The sequence below is a fragment of the Pavona decussata genome, unplaced genomic scaffold, assembly GCF_977016875.1.
Source record: "Pavona decussata unplaced genomic scaffold, jaPavDecu1.1 SCAFFOLD_43, whole genome shotgun sequence".
NCBI classification, from domain to species: Eukaryota; Metazoa; Cnidaria; class Anthozoa; order Scleractinia; family Agariciidae; genus Pavona; species Pavona decussata.
Genome location: NW_028145465.1, coordinates 250,001 through 262,636, shown reverse-complemented (window position 1 = coordinate 262,636; position 12,636 = coordinate 250,001). Strand labels below are relative to the sequence as shown.

Below are 12,636 nucleotides of genomic sequence, written 5' to 3'. Positions count from 1 at the left end.
ATCCTGTTTTATCCAACTCTCTAGAACGAAGCAAAGACAACTAAAGTTGGCCTCTTCGCTCGTTCTAAAGTAGGTACTTCATATATGGTAATTATTAAAAATTACCATATATGAAGTACCTACCATATCCAGCGCCCGTTCCGCTGGATAAGGGTAATGCGGGCTCGGAGAACGAGACTGCCGCCATTTTTTCAAAGAATGGATCTGGGTACTAGGAGTCTAGGATCAGGGAATCGGAAGACCTTAGATAACATAGTCTCCTTCGCAGCCGTTATTAGTGTCGTCACGCTACGCGCCGTGGGGAGGATCGTTGCGTGACGACCCTAATAACGGCTGGGAAGGAGACTATAGATAACAAGGACTGGAACCAGATTTCAGAGCCCAGTGCTTTTCGCCAAAACATGGGTTTGGTGGGGGGTGCCCATTCTCGCGGGCTCACAAACCTGGTTCCAGGAAACTCATTCCCATTCAAAAACGCGCGTGGGCTCTGGGGACGAGATTGGGGTACAAGCGCAAAGATCAACCAATCACCAACCCTTGCTCGGTGAAAGGAAGGTTGTCGGCAATTTTGCGACTTGCACCGGCAGCTGCTACGGTGGTTTTAAAAAAGGCCCCGTATGGCTCTGCATGGAAACGAGGCTGAGACTTAAATTGCTCATAGCTATCGATATTTGCAACCAAATGCCACCAAACTTGCTCAGATTTATTATGAGGTGATATCTAACATGTCAATAGTCAGATTAATAGTTAACAAGGTCACGTGACCATGTTGACATGGAAGCGGGGCTCCTACATTAGATTGCCTATAGTTATCGCTTATTCGAACCAATTGTCACCAAACTTGCTCAGATTGGTTATAAAATTGTATCTGACATGTTAATAAACATCAAAGTAAAACATAAAGTCACATGACCTTTTTATCATGGAAGCGAGGCTTGAAAAGAAAAATGTTTATATTCGGCATCATAATATGTAGATTCTTTCAAAAATTACTGTCACTGTTCCCCAATGATTCCTGCTTTGATACCTGCTTTGAATTCTGATATAATAATCGAAATTAACCTTCTTGCTGGTCAGCGGTCTTTTTTATCAGCTACTCACACTGTCGTGATCTTTTATGGCGAATTTTTTATGTTTCTGCTTCTCTAGACCCCGAAAAGACAAATCTAGAATTTGATTTGTGCAGTATTTGCCAGAAAAAAAGAAGGAAAGCCTTGTTTGCAAACCTTCAATTGATTCCTACGGAAAATGTTTGAGATTTTGTCAAAGAATGGGCTAGTTATGGCAATAAACAGTAGTACTCGGAGGCTTGGGTTAAGCTGCAGGATATTTCAATAAAAGATCTTGAGGAAAAGGGTTCTTCATGGCATCGATCCTGCTACAAGGGTCTTGCCCACACAGGAATGATCAAGAGAGCGAAGGAGAGGTATGAAAGAGAGTTATCTGGTCCAAACAAATCTAGGCGCAAGTCTCGATCGAGAGCTGATAGTATTACTCTAGGGCATTCTCAGCTGACTCGGTGGCAAACTTCACCTTTAAACAAAGCTGCTTGCTTTTTTTTTGTGATGGTCAAGCAGGTGATAGGGAGATGCTATTTAATCTTCGGGCACTATCTGGCGGAGAATCACTGCGTAAAGCCATCACTTTGTCAAGTAACGAGAAGCTTGCCATTAAGCTTAATACCACCATTGCCTCCAATGATGCGCATTCAATCGACATCAAGTACCACAAAAACTGTTGGTTGAACAGCGTGACCAATATTTTGCGTTAGCCCGCTCCCGCTTCTGGAGTCCCTGTTAGAATGGCCAGTGAGATAGCAGCCAAGATAGAATTCTTAACTTTAACTGAGATTACTTTGAGTGATGGGAAGATTGTACCGATTTCTCAGTTAGAAGCTGCATACAAAGAAATTCCTAACGTCAACAACGTCGCCAATGAAACCATGAACGGTAAGGAATTGAAGCAACTACTCCAAAATGGAATTGCCGACATCGAGTTTCACAGGCGGAAGTGAGTTAACGAATCGGAAAGGATTAGCGCGAAGAAAGGAAGTTATAGAGCGATCCAAAAAAATGAAGATCAGGATGATATGAAAGATGACAAGATGAAGACGTTATTTCATGCCGCTGCAATGATTAGAAAGTCTATGCGAAAGTCTAAGAAGTGGGTATTTACCGGCGCCCTTGATAACATCACTGAGAAAAACGTACCCATGGAACTCTTCAGCTTGTTTAGGTGGGTAATACAGGGCCCATTTGACTTGCTTTCGTCAGAGAAAAAGTCCAGTGAGGTACAGAAGCGTGCAATAAGACTTACTCAAAGTACCGTGACCATGTGTCTATCTGATCGCCAGGTAAAGTGCAAAAAGTCAGAAACTACTAGGATGACAGCTGAGATGTCTGGACAACTGGCTATAGGACTTGCTGTCCATCAAGCTGTGCGCAGCAAAGAGTTAATCAGCTTACTCCACAGGTTTGGGACGTCCTCGAAGGGCGAATACAGTATAGAGTGTTTTTAAACTCAGCGTCGTTCAACCAAAAAGTAATTACTCTGGCCAATCACAACAGACACAAACAGCAATTCGAAGCAAATAGATGTAGCTGGCGCCAAGCGCGGGAAAACTCTTCCAAGGAAAGTTACGATTGGTTTTGGTTTTGTTGCTCATTGGTTGAGAAACTGGCATGCCTGCTTTCCAATGACAGAGCGCAGTAAAGCAAAACCTAACCTGCCAAACGAGAAGTACCTTCGTCATTGCTCTTTTTCATGGTGAATTTTAAATATTTTACATTTTTTTTTGACTTTTTTTTTTATTTATACTGTGCACTGACTTATTGTCACATAAGCGCAAAATACAAAAGTTGGAGGAATTAAAACATAGAATTACACGCAGCTCAAAAATGCAATTCAAATAGGGGGGAGGAGAGTAGAGGGGCACCTTTAGTAAAACTAATACTGTGCCCCTTTAAAGGAAGTAGATTGATAAGAAAAGTAACTAAGTAGAATAGAAAAAATAATAAAGATATAGCAGAGGGAAAACAGAAAACAAAGAGAATTGAAAATAATTGGAATAAAATGTTATTAATAATGAGCAAGGAATGTATCATCAATATTGCTTAAGGTAATATTTATAGAGTGCTTTTAAATAGCAGTTATATACTATCGAAATGGGAACATTTAACATTTATCCCGCGAAATCGCGCAGTCTGATACTAAGACCTTTTTTAAATGATGACGTAATTTGACCAGAATTCATGTCGTTTTCCTTTTCAAATTCAAATTTTGTAAATCCCAGAAGAGATCAAAGAACAATATCTCCAATTAGCATGAGGAAACAAAAAACTAAAGGATTCTGGTAGTTGTAGTCAAATGACACCATAGTAAAAATTTCCTAATGTTTTATTATTCAGCACATTGATAACAATGCATATAGTTTTATTGGGGGAAGAGCTGGCGAGTATGGGCGTTGCGATTGGTCAATTTTGCAGGCCGTATTTCACTGTACGGCCCGCTTAATTTGAAAGTTTCCCTTCGCACGCGCTCGGTTGACCTCGGAGATATAATAAATATCTTACTAACCTCGTTTTCTCGGTCCATACTCTTACTTACGAATCATCGTTTTTTTTCTCGTTGATTTATAATACGCGAAAAATCAAGGGAAAAAAAAAAACTTTGTCCGTAACTTACAGTGCGGCTCTCAAACTCGGTTGGTAAGAGGTATATGCGAATTGTCCATAAAATTAAAATTGCCGCTTCTAGGCTTATTAAAGCACATGCTCTACAAGAAGAGGACCTCTGAACGCTCCGACGCACCGGTGTTTGCAGACGTGGAGCTGATTCCAGCCTTCCCGAGTGGGATAGGCAAGTCTGAACACGAAGAGGAAAGCATAGATCAGAGGTTTGTTACTTTATTGATCTGTTAGTGGATAGTGAGGATGGTGCGTCCTGAGATTTAGATTTTTTTTCGATTTATGACTGTCTGATAAAATTAGATCTTTGCAACGCTATATTATTACAAGGTGCGCATGCATGCAGTTACATTTAAATAAGAGAAAAAATATATAAAAGTGTAACCCGATTCAGTAATAATAAATTCAGAAATTGAAGGGCGAGGGGGCCTCCAGAAACCACCAGGCTCAGGAGGTGTCCTCACATTCTTATACAGTATAAACTTGCGGTACCAAGCAAAGCATTGTCTAATTTAAAAGTCAGGAAGAAAATCGAACATTTTTCTTTTGAAGCTCAAAATAGTCTCAGAACTTGTTACGTCTTTGGGTAGAGAATTCCAAATTTTTGGTTGTTAGAAAACAATGGTGAATAATTTTACTTTGGTTCTGCAGACTTGAGGATGGTAATCAGAAGCTCTTCTGGTATTATATATTGTATCGAATACACTGAGTGTATTCGATACACTCCTAGGCGATTTGAAACTGCACCTTGAACGTGACAGAATTAGTTGCATTAAGCAACGTGCGATAAAAGTTGTACAAAAACTTATAAACGGGCCATAAGCGATTTTGGACATAAGGATAATTGTGAGTTGTTAGTTTGTGGAGATAAGAGATACCCCGTCCCCTCCCTTCCCCCCTTTAAAACGGATTTGTAAACGTTCCGTGCGTACGTAAGTCAGGAAAATCAGGCAGAACTGTGCAAAGTTTTGACCAAAAAGGGACTTAGGTTCAAAATACCTCGTTAAATAACCTTTAATGTAACCTGGGACCAGCTAAAATAAACGTTTACAGTTATAGGTAGCAAACATTTGTAACTTCACGCCCAGACAGAAAATTATCTGAACAAACATTGCTATCAACCTCGTTTCCAGGGTGTCTCCTCTTTACGTCCCAGTCTCTCTCGCTCCCTCGGACGTGAAGAGGAGAGTTGAACTCGGTTTGGACTCTTTAATTTATTGATTTCTTTCTTGTGTTCGTACATAAACACAAGGGTTCCGTTTGTAAATTACAAACATGCAAGTTTTACTATAGGGAAACTCCACTCCGACAACAAATTGACGGTAAATTATCGGAAATAGTGTCTGAATTCTAAATATTAGTTTATATTAAAAAGTATTAGTGACATTCAAGTGGGCTAAAAATTAGATATGATTATCGCCCATTTTCGATGTTATATTTTCCGGCCACGGCCATTTTGGACTTTATGACGTCACTCGGTTTCCGAGTGACGTAGATGAGAGTAGATGTTTCCTTTAAATTGGCCCTGGTTGTTTTCTTTTTTTTTCAGAGATATACACTACCGTTATGTTCGCACCTTTAGTAGCAAACTCACTTGTCTATACACGCTGTTGTGTTACATCTACCATCTGAGGACCAGGGATTTACGAACCAGGGTAGGTAATCATGAATTTTGCGCAAATTAATAGAAATATTCTTTTTTTCATATTTGAAGTTTTATTCAAAGACTATCCTTTTGGTATTCTTGATGTGTGCGCCGTTGTCAACTGACGTTCCCTTTCTCTTTTTAAATCAGCCTATTCTATAGAGAGTACGGTGACTGATTACCTGCTTACCTGGAGTAAGCACCTCAAAATACTAAGCCATTTACAAAATTATTAGCTAAAAAAAGCTTGTTCAGTCTGAATGCAGAAATATTAATTACACCCCTCCTTTTCTTCATTTACAAGTGACATGTTTCTGATAATTTAATAGAGATTTAACCAACGTACTTTTCTTCACAGCCAATAACGTTACAGCTTAACTAACAAACTGACAAACGACCAATAATAATCTCGACTTCGTTGACCAATGAGATCAACGTCCAGAGACATTTATACCATCTACTGAAGTTCCACAATTTACTTCACTCTGAAGATAACTTCCGCTCAGGTTATCGAAACCAGTCCTACTCAAAACAGTCTTACTCAGGACTACACTCACCCGGATGATCATAATTTACGTACTTATGACATGACTCCTGGTCTCAAACCATTTACAGTTTTATAAATAGCTTTGCGCGTTGGTTTTCACTTGACATAAAGCTCTTACGCTTGTGCTTGTGTCCAGCGCTAGTGAAAACCAGGTTTTACTGTGCGGGAAATCCAGACATACCCTCTCGCTTATGTTGAAATTGTATAACACTGAATTACATTATTATTATTATTATTTTTATTTATGATCTATAAGAGTATACACCATAGAAAACTGCCGTCGATTTGTTAACTGCATAGCCAACCAAGAGCCCACATTGTGTGATCAATCAGTATATTTTTCTAATTCCACGAGAAACGCCGAGTTCACATTTTTCTCCACTTTCGTCATATAGATGCTAAGGAAAGTGGGAACAACAGCACTTTTCAAAAGAGAAGGTACGTTCACCTCACTCAGGCTTGGTTTTTAGTAGTCTCAGCTAATCAACTTCTCTTAAACATATGAGTCGGAGCATTTTCAAACTTTCAAACTATTATAGGTGATATGCACGTTGCGCTCCTTGGTGGTTTTTAAGAAAACGCTGTTGTTTATGGATCAGATTCACGAAACCTCCTAAGTTATCTTATTATAGGAATTAACGCTTGTGTTCATTTAAAGGGTCTTTGAAGTTTACACGACTTAAATTAATGACGCGAATTGTATGAAAAATTACTTTGCAATAATGGAAATTAACGCAAATGGGGTGTTAAAAATTCAAAATGAGGCTAAGTGTGAAAGTCCGAAATGCAAACAACGTGGAATTGTCCCTAAAAATAGGGGTTAAGCAAAGGAATCTGGCCACTTTGAGCTTTCTTCACAGCTAGTGTCCATGATACCGACGAATGCTTTTTCCTTCCTGGAGTGTATCTTGAATTTGGGGCGAAAATAATGGAAATTAAGGTCGCAGAAATTAACGCGCAACGCGAAAGTTAAAATTAAAAAAGAAATTAAGGCGAATTTTTAAAATTCGTGTTAACTTCATGAAGTGTTAATTTCATATAATTATAAGTAAGTATCTTTTTTAGCAATAGGCTATTTTTTAGTCCAGCAATAGGCTATTGTAAAGGAACAACACTTTGAACCATCTTAAGGACGGTGCTTACTTTTGTTACTCCGCGTACGTTCTGGGCATCTCGAGATACTCGGGTTTCCTATGGGTGGTGCCTACTAATACAAGTATATTTTTTGCGCAGTTTAAAACTACGCTTAGAAAGCGGAACTTAGCAAGTGCTCTTGTTATCAAAAAAGAAAATTGGGGTTAACCATGTATTTTTCAGAGATAAGAAAGCTTCAATTGGGAGTAAAACGCCAAACATTGTTTTGCATTTTACTGCTTTGAAGAACAATTATTGTTGCTTAATTGTCTCTAAAATATGCGTGGTTACCCCCAATTTTAATTTTGGATTTCAATAGCCGTTGCTAAGAAATACTATTCCCGCGTAGCCATAAACTGAGCAAAAATACCTCTGTATCAGTGTAGGCACGGTCCCAGTAAGTACCTTTCTTAGCAATACGCTATTGTTAGTCCAGTAGTAGGCTATTGTCAAGGAATAATACTTTGAATCCATCTTAACTTTATTTGGAGGCTTTCGTCAATCTGGGCCCTGGTCGACAAGGTGCCCTTGTGTTAGAAATAAAATCTACCGTATCGAAAATGATGGTGACCGGTACATTTACCCATAATTCTTAGCGTTCGAAAACCCTAAACGCACAGAGAAGTTCTAAAAACTTTAAAACTAGCAAACACAATGTTGTTAGTCCAGGGACGAATTCCGCAAAGAATATGGCTTCCAATGTGTCTACAGACTGTCTAAAGCTCCCAAGGTATTGTGGTAAAATGTACAGCCGCCATGTTTTTTACCGTACGGTGGATTGAAACTATCGTTCTTAAGGCTATGTGTACACTATACCGGATAGCTCTTGTGCAGGCAGCAAAAACATTTCGAATAGGGCTTTTGTTCACACACAAAACACCGATTTCTGATCATTGAATTATTATTGAATTATTCCATATCAAACGTTCTTCTTTTTATTCTCGAAATCCACAAAATTTCTACCTATCAATCCCGTATACTATTCTTCTTTTGTGTAACCTTTTCGCAACCCACGTATTGTCTTGCAAAACCAAGTTTGCAGACGCAGACGCCGACGTATTGTGCACGAAATCGATCGTAATCCAACTTGTTCTTCCTATTCGTTCCAGGCCAAGCTTTGCCTTGTTGTCCAGTCTCTCCCGGTCTACGAACTGTGCTCATTGACGATGATTGATGCTTTGAAGGTCAGCGGTAATATCTGTAAAACTAATAAATAACACGAGCTTTTTTTTGTTTTGTTTGTTTGTTCGTTTTCATTATTCATTCTTAAAAGCTTTAATCCAATCTCCCTATCACCTTCTCAAATGCTAGAATTTTTCCGGGGAGAACAACCACTGTATTCCATTTTCTCTTGAACGTCTCCATTTTGGTTTGGAAAAGTAGCCTTAAAATATTTCGGACGTTCTTCTCTGGTGTCTTATTGACGTTTTTTATTTAATTTGCTTGTGTTTTCTACAAACCGTTGAACGTGCGTCTTGTTCTCTTATCATACAAAAGAAGCTATTGATGGACAGCCACAGGGTTTCATTGTTCTCTCATCTTCGCTTCTCCTGTTCATTATATTTTAAAATAATCACGTTTCATATTTGTCACTAACTTTTTCAAATGTTTCCTTGTTTTTAGTTTCCCCTTGTAAAGATATTAAACAGCTCCCCCAGCACATTCAATGAATGGATGAATCACAGAAAGCTACTGTCTGGAGACAAACCTTCTAGTAGTTAAACAGGAGATTAAAAGGAAAAGGCTACCTCAAAAATTATTGTTGTTGGCTAATTTTAAAACCACGATCACATCCTTTCATTCTTACACATAAAAATACAATTTGCAATAAAATTAAGTTATTTGTTTAATAAAGACGTGACTTTGTCTTAGAGTTATTTTAAAATCGTTACGCTACATCAGAACAAGACATCAGCACGTGATGACACTAATATTATCCATAGGTGATGAATGCTCGAGTTGTGCCGGTAAGACAGTGACTCGGCTTTTTGTTCCCCAACGACTAGATATGAAAAAGAAGGAGTATTTAAAATTGTGTAAGACTTGGTCCAGTTCATGACTATGTTATGAGCATTACAAAAATGCAATAAAATATGGGGGTCACCGTGCTCGTTTTTGTGCAACCTGGACGGCTATTATAGTAAATAGATGACCCACGAGGTTTATATTAGGAAGGCTAGTAATCAGAAAAGGGAACTATCATTTCTAGAAAAATTAACTTCTTGCATTAAAATATCGAAGCAGTTCAACAAAATTTACTTTAATCTTACACAACAAACTATTTTCATTGAACTGGAATTAAGATTATGAAAGAAATAAAAGATTTTGCTGCGTGTGCACGTAAGCAGCACTACCTAAATACGTTCTTTTTAAAGCATTCAAATAAAAATATCTCAAAGTAGAGTATTAAACTTTTCTTTAAATCGCGATATATAGTGGTCAACCGTATGACATTTAAATTGATGCATTAAAAAATGGGGGTCACCGTGCTCGTTTAGAAGAAAAGGACCATTTATTTTCCTGCCGAGCTTAGACTCAAGGAAATCCAATAATGTTCTGCGTGCGCGCGCTCGTGCGCGCGCTAAATGACGCGAAAAATTATGCGCAGCAAGGATGCGCAATGCAATTCAACGGAATCACCTTAAGCGTAAATATATTCACAAGTGAAGTCTCCAAAATTATTGCACAGCGTCGAATTTACCACATTCAATGATTTTTCGGGATATTTTTCAGAAAACAACCCTCTAATCATTTAGCGACTTATTTGGAAGCAACGAGCAATAAAAAAAATAATATTTCTACTCCCGAACGCACTTACTGTGAAAGTGCCGTTGATTGCGCAGCCTAATTTCACTGGTTAATTAATTGCCTAGCAAATTTCAATTATAACCATTTTCTGAGCGAAGACTTGACCAAATTCAAAGTTTCTTTCACAATACTCTTTAAAAAGCGATCCTCTAATCATTTAGCGAATGATTATGAAGGAACGTGCAATAAAAAATGATATTTTCACTCTCAAAGACACAATTACTGTAAAGTGCCTTTTACTTCGCAACATAAATTTCACGGCTCAATTAATTGACCGACAAACTTATAAAAAACTATTTCTCAGTGTGGAATAAACTAAATTAAAAGATTTTTTCGCTATAATGTCGAGAGAAAGATCTTCTAATCATTCAGTGAACTATCTAGAAGCTAGAAAAAAACAGACACGAAGATATAAAATATGGAAGATATGAAGTATTGATTTTCCAATTACTAAGCGGGTTCTATTTTACGAGGAAATGAATATATTGAGATACTACCTAAAATTATTTCTCAGCAAGGATTTGACCAAATTAAAAACTTCTTTCACTATCATATTTACAAAAAGATGCTCTTATCGTGGAGAGAATTATTTGTAATCATCGAGCAATGAAGACGAAGATTTTTACTCCGGAAGGGAGTTACTGTTTATGTGCCGACAGTTTGCGGATGAAATTAATGACGGCTGAATTAACTGACCGGCAAACTCGGAAAACTATTTCTCAACGTAGAATTGACCAAATTAAAATATTCTTTAACTATATTCTTCAGGCAAGACTACTTCTATCACTAAGGAAAACAGCGTGAAGCTAGTAGAAATAAAATTAAAGATATAAATTGTGCAAGATATGAAGTATTGAATTTTCGGTTACTGGGCGGGCTCCATTCTACGCGTAAATTAATTTATTGAGCAACTCGCTAAAATTTTTTCTTAGTATAGATTTGATAAAGTAAAAAGATTGTTTACTATCATATCGAATAAAAGGATCATCTAACCATTTTCCGTAGAATTTGTAAGCAACCAGAAAAAAAACACCAATATTTTTCCTCCTGAAGACACTTACTCTTAAAGTGCAGTTCAGTTTGCGAGTTAAATTAGTGAGGGCTGAATTAACTGACGAGCAAATTCGGAAAAATGTTTCTGAACGTAGAATTGACAAAATTAAAATATTATTTTACTATATTCTTCAGGAAACCATTGTCTAATTATTTGGCTAACTATTTGGCAGCAATGAGCAATAAAAAAGAATATTTTTAGTCTCAAAGAGACTCACTGGTAAACTCCTGTTTACTGTGCTGGTTAAAGTTTAAGCGTAAATTAATTCACAAGTTAAGTCTCCAAAATTATTGCTCAGCGCAGAATAGACCAAATAAAAAGATAACTTCATTATCATTTTCAGAAAATAATCCTCTAATCATTTAGCGAATTATTTGGTAGCAACGAGCAATGAAAAAGAAGAGTTTTACTCCCAAACACACTTACTGTGAAAGTGCCGTTGATTGTACAGCTCAATTTCGCTGGTTAATTAATTGCCTAGCTAATTTTTTTCAAAAAGAAAAAAAAAAAAAAAAACTTTTCTCTCACTGTAGAATTGACCAAATTAAAAGTTTCCTTTACTATAATATTCGTAAAACGATCCTCTAATCATTTAGCAAATTATTTAAAAGCAACAAGCAATAAAAAAAAGAAGATTTTTACTCTCGAAGACACAGTTACTGTGAGGTGCGGTTCACGGAGCAACATAAATTTCACGGCTCAATTAATTGACCGACAAAACTTATAAAAACTATTTCTCAGTGAAGAATCAATCAAATTAAAAGATTTTTTCACGATAATGTTGAGACAGAGATCGTCGAGTTATTCGGTGAATTATTTAGAAGCTATAAAAATAGACATGAAGATATAAATTGTGGAAGATATGAAGTATTGAATTTCCGCTTACTACGCGTGTTCTATTTTACGCGTAATTGAATTTATTGAGATACTCCCTAAAATTATTTTTCAACGAGGATTTGACTAAATTAAAAATTTATTTCACTGTCATATTCAGAAAGGGATGTTCTTATCATTTTCAGATTTATTTGTAAGCATCGAGCAACAACAACGAAGATTTTTACTCCGTACGAGAGTTACTGTTCAAGTGCCGTTCAGTTTGCGGATGAAATTAATGACGGCTGAATTAACTGACTGGCAAACTCAGAACACTATTTCTCAACGTAGAATTGACCAAATTAAACGTTTCTTTCTCTGTCATCTTTATAAAACAATCCTCTGATTATTTAGCGAGTTATTTGCAAGCAGCGAGCAATAAAAAGAATATTTTTGCTCTCGAAGACACAGTTACTGTGAAGTGCCGTTCACTGAGAAACAAAAATTTCACGGCTTAATTAATTGACAGACAAACTTATAAAAGCTATTTCTCAGTGTAGAACTACCCAAATGAAAATATTTTTTCGCTACAATGTTGAGAGAGAGATCCTCTAATCATTTCTGTGAATTACCTAGAAGCTAGAAAAAACAGACATGAAGATATAAATAATCGAAGATATGAAATATTTAATTTCCGCTTACAACGAGTGCTCTATCTTACGAGTAAATGAATTTTTTGAGATACTCCCTAAAAATATTTCTTAGCGAGGATTCGACCAAATTAAAACTTCTTGCACTATCATATTCAGAAAAAGATATTCTTGTCATTTTGAGAATTATTTGTAAGCATCGATCAATAGAAACGAAGATTTTTACTCCGGAAAAGAGTTACTGTTACGTTCAGTATGAGGATAAAATTAATGACGGCTGAATTAACTTACTGGCAAAC

General features: G+C 37.0%; 1 protein-coding gene across 1 annotated transcript; it reads left to right on the top strand.

Annotated features, from left to right (window-relative positions):
* The first annotated feature begins 1,145 nt into the window (after nt 1–1,145).
* LOC146482806 (uncharacterized) lies at nt 1,146–8,868 on the top strand. The gene is made up of 5 exons (XM_085106722.1): nt 1,146–3,895; nt 5,236–5,341; nt 6,274–6,316; nt 8,122–8,196; nt 8,636–8,868. Exons 1-4 carry the CDS (start codon nt 3,771–3,773, stop codon nt 8,184–8,186), a joined length of 339 nt encoding a protein of 112 aa, XP_084962848.1. The 5' UTR covers nt 1,146–3,770; the 3' UTR covers nt 8,187–8,196; nt 8,636–8,868.
* Nucleotides 8,869–12,636: the final 3,768 nt, after the last annotated feature.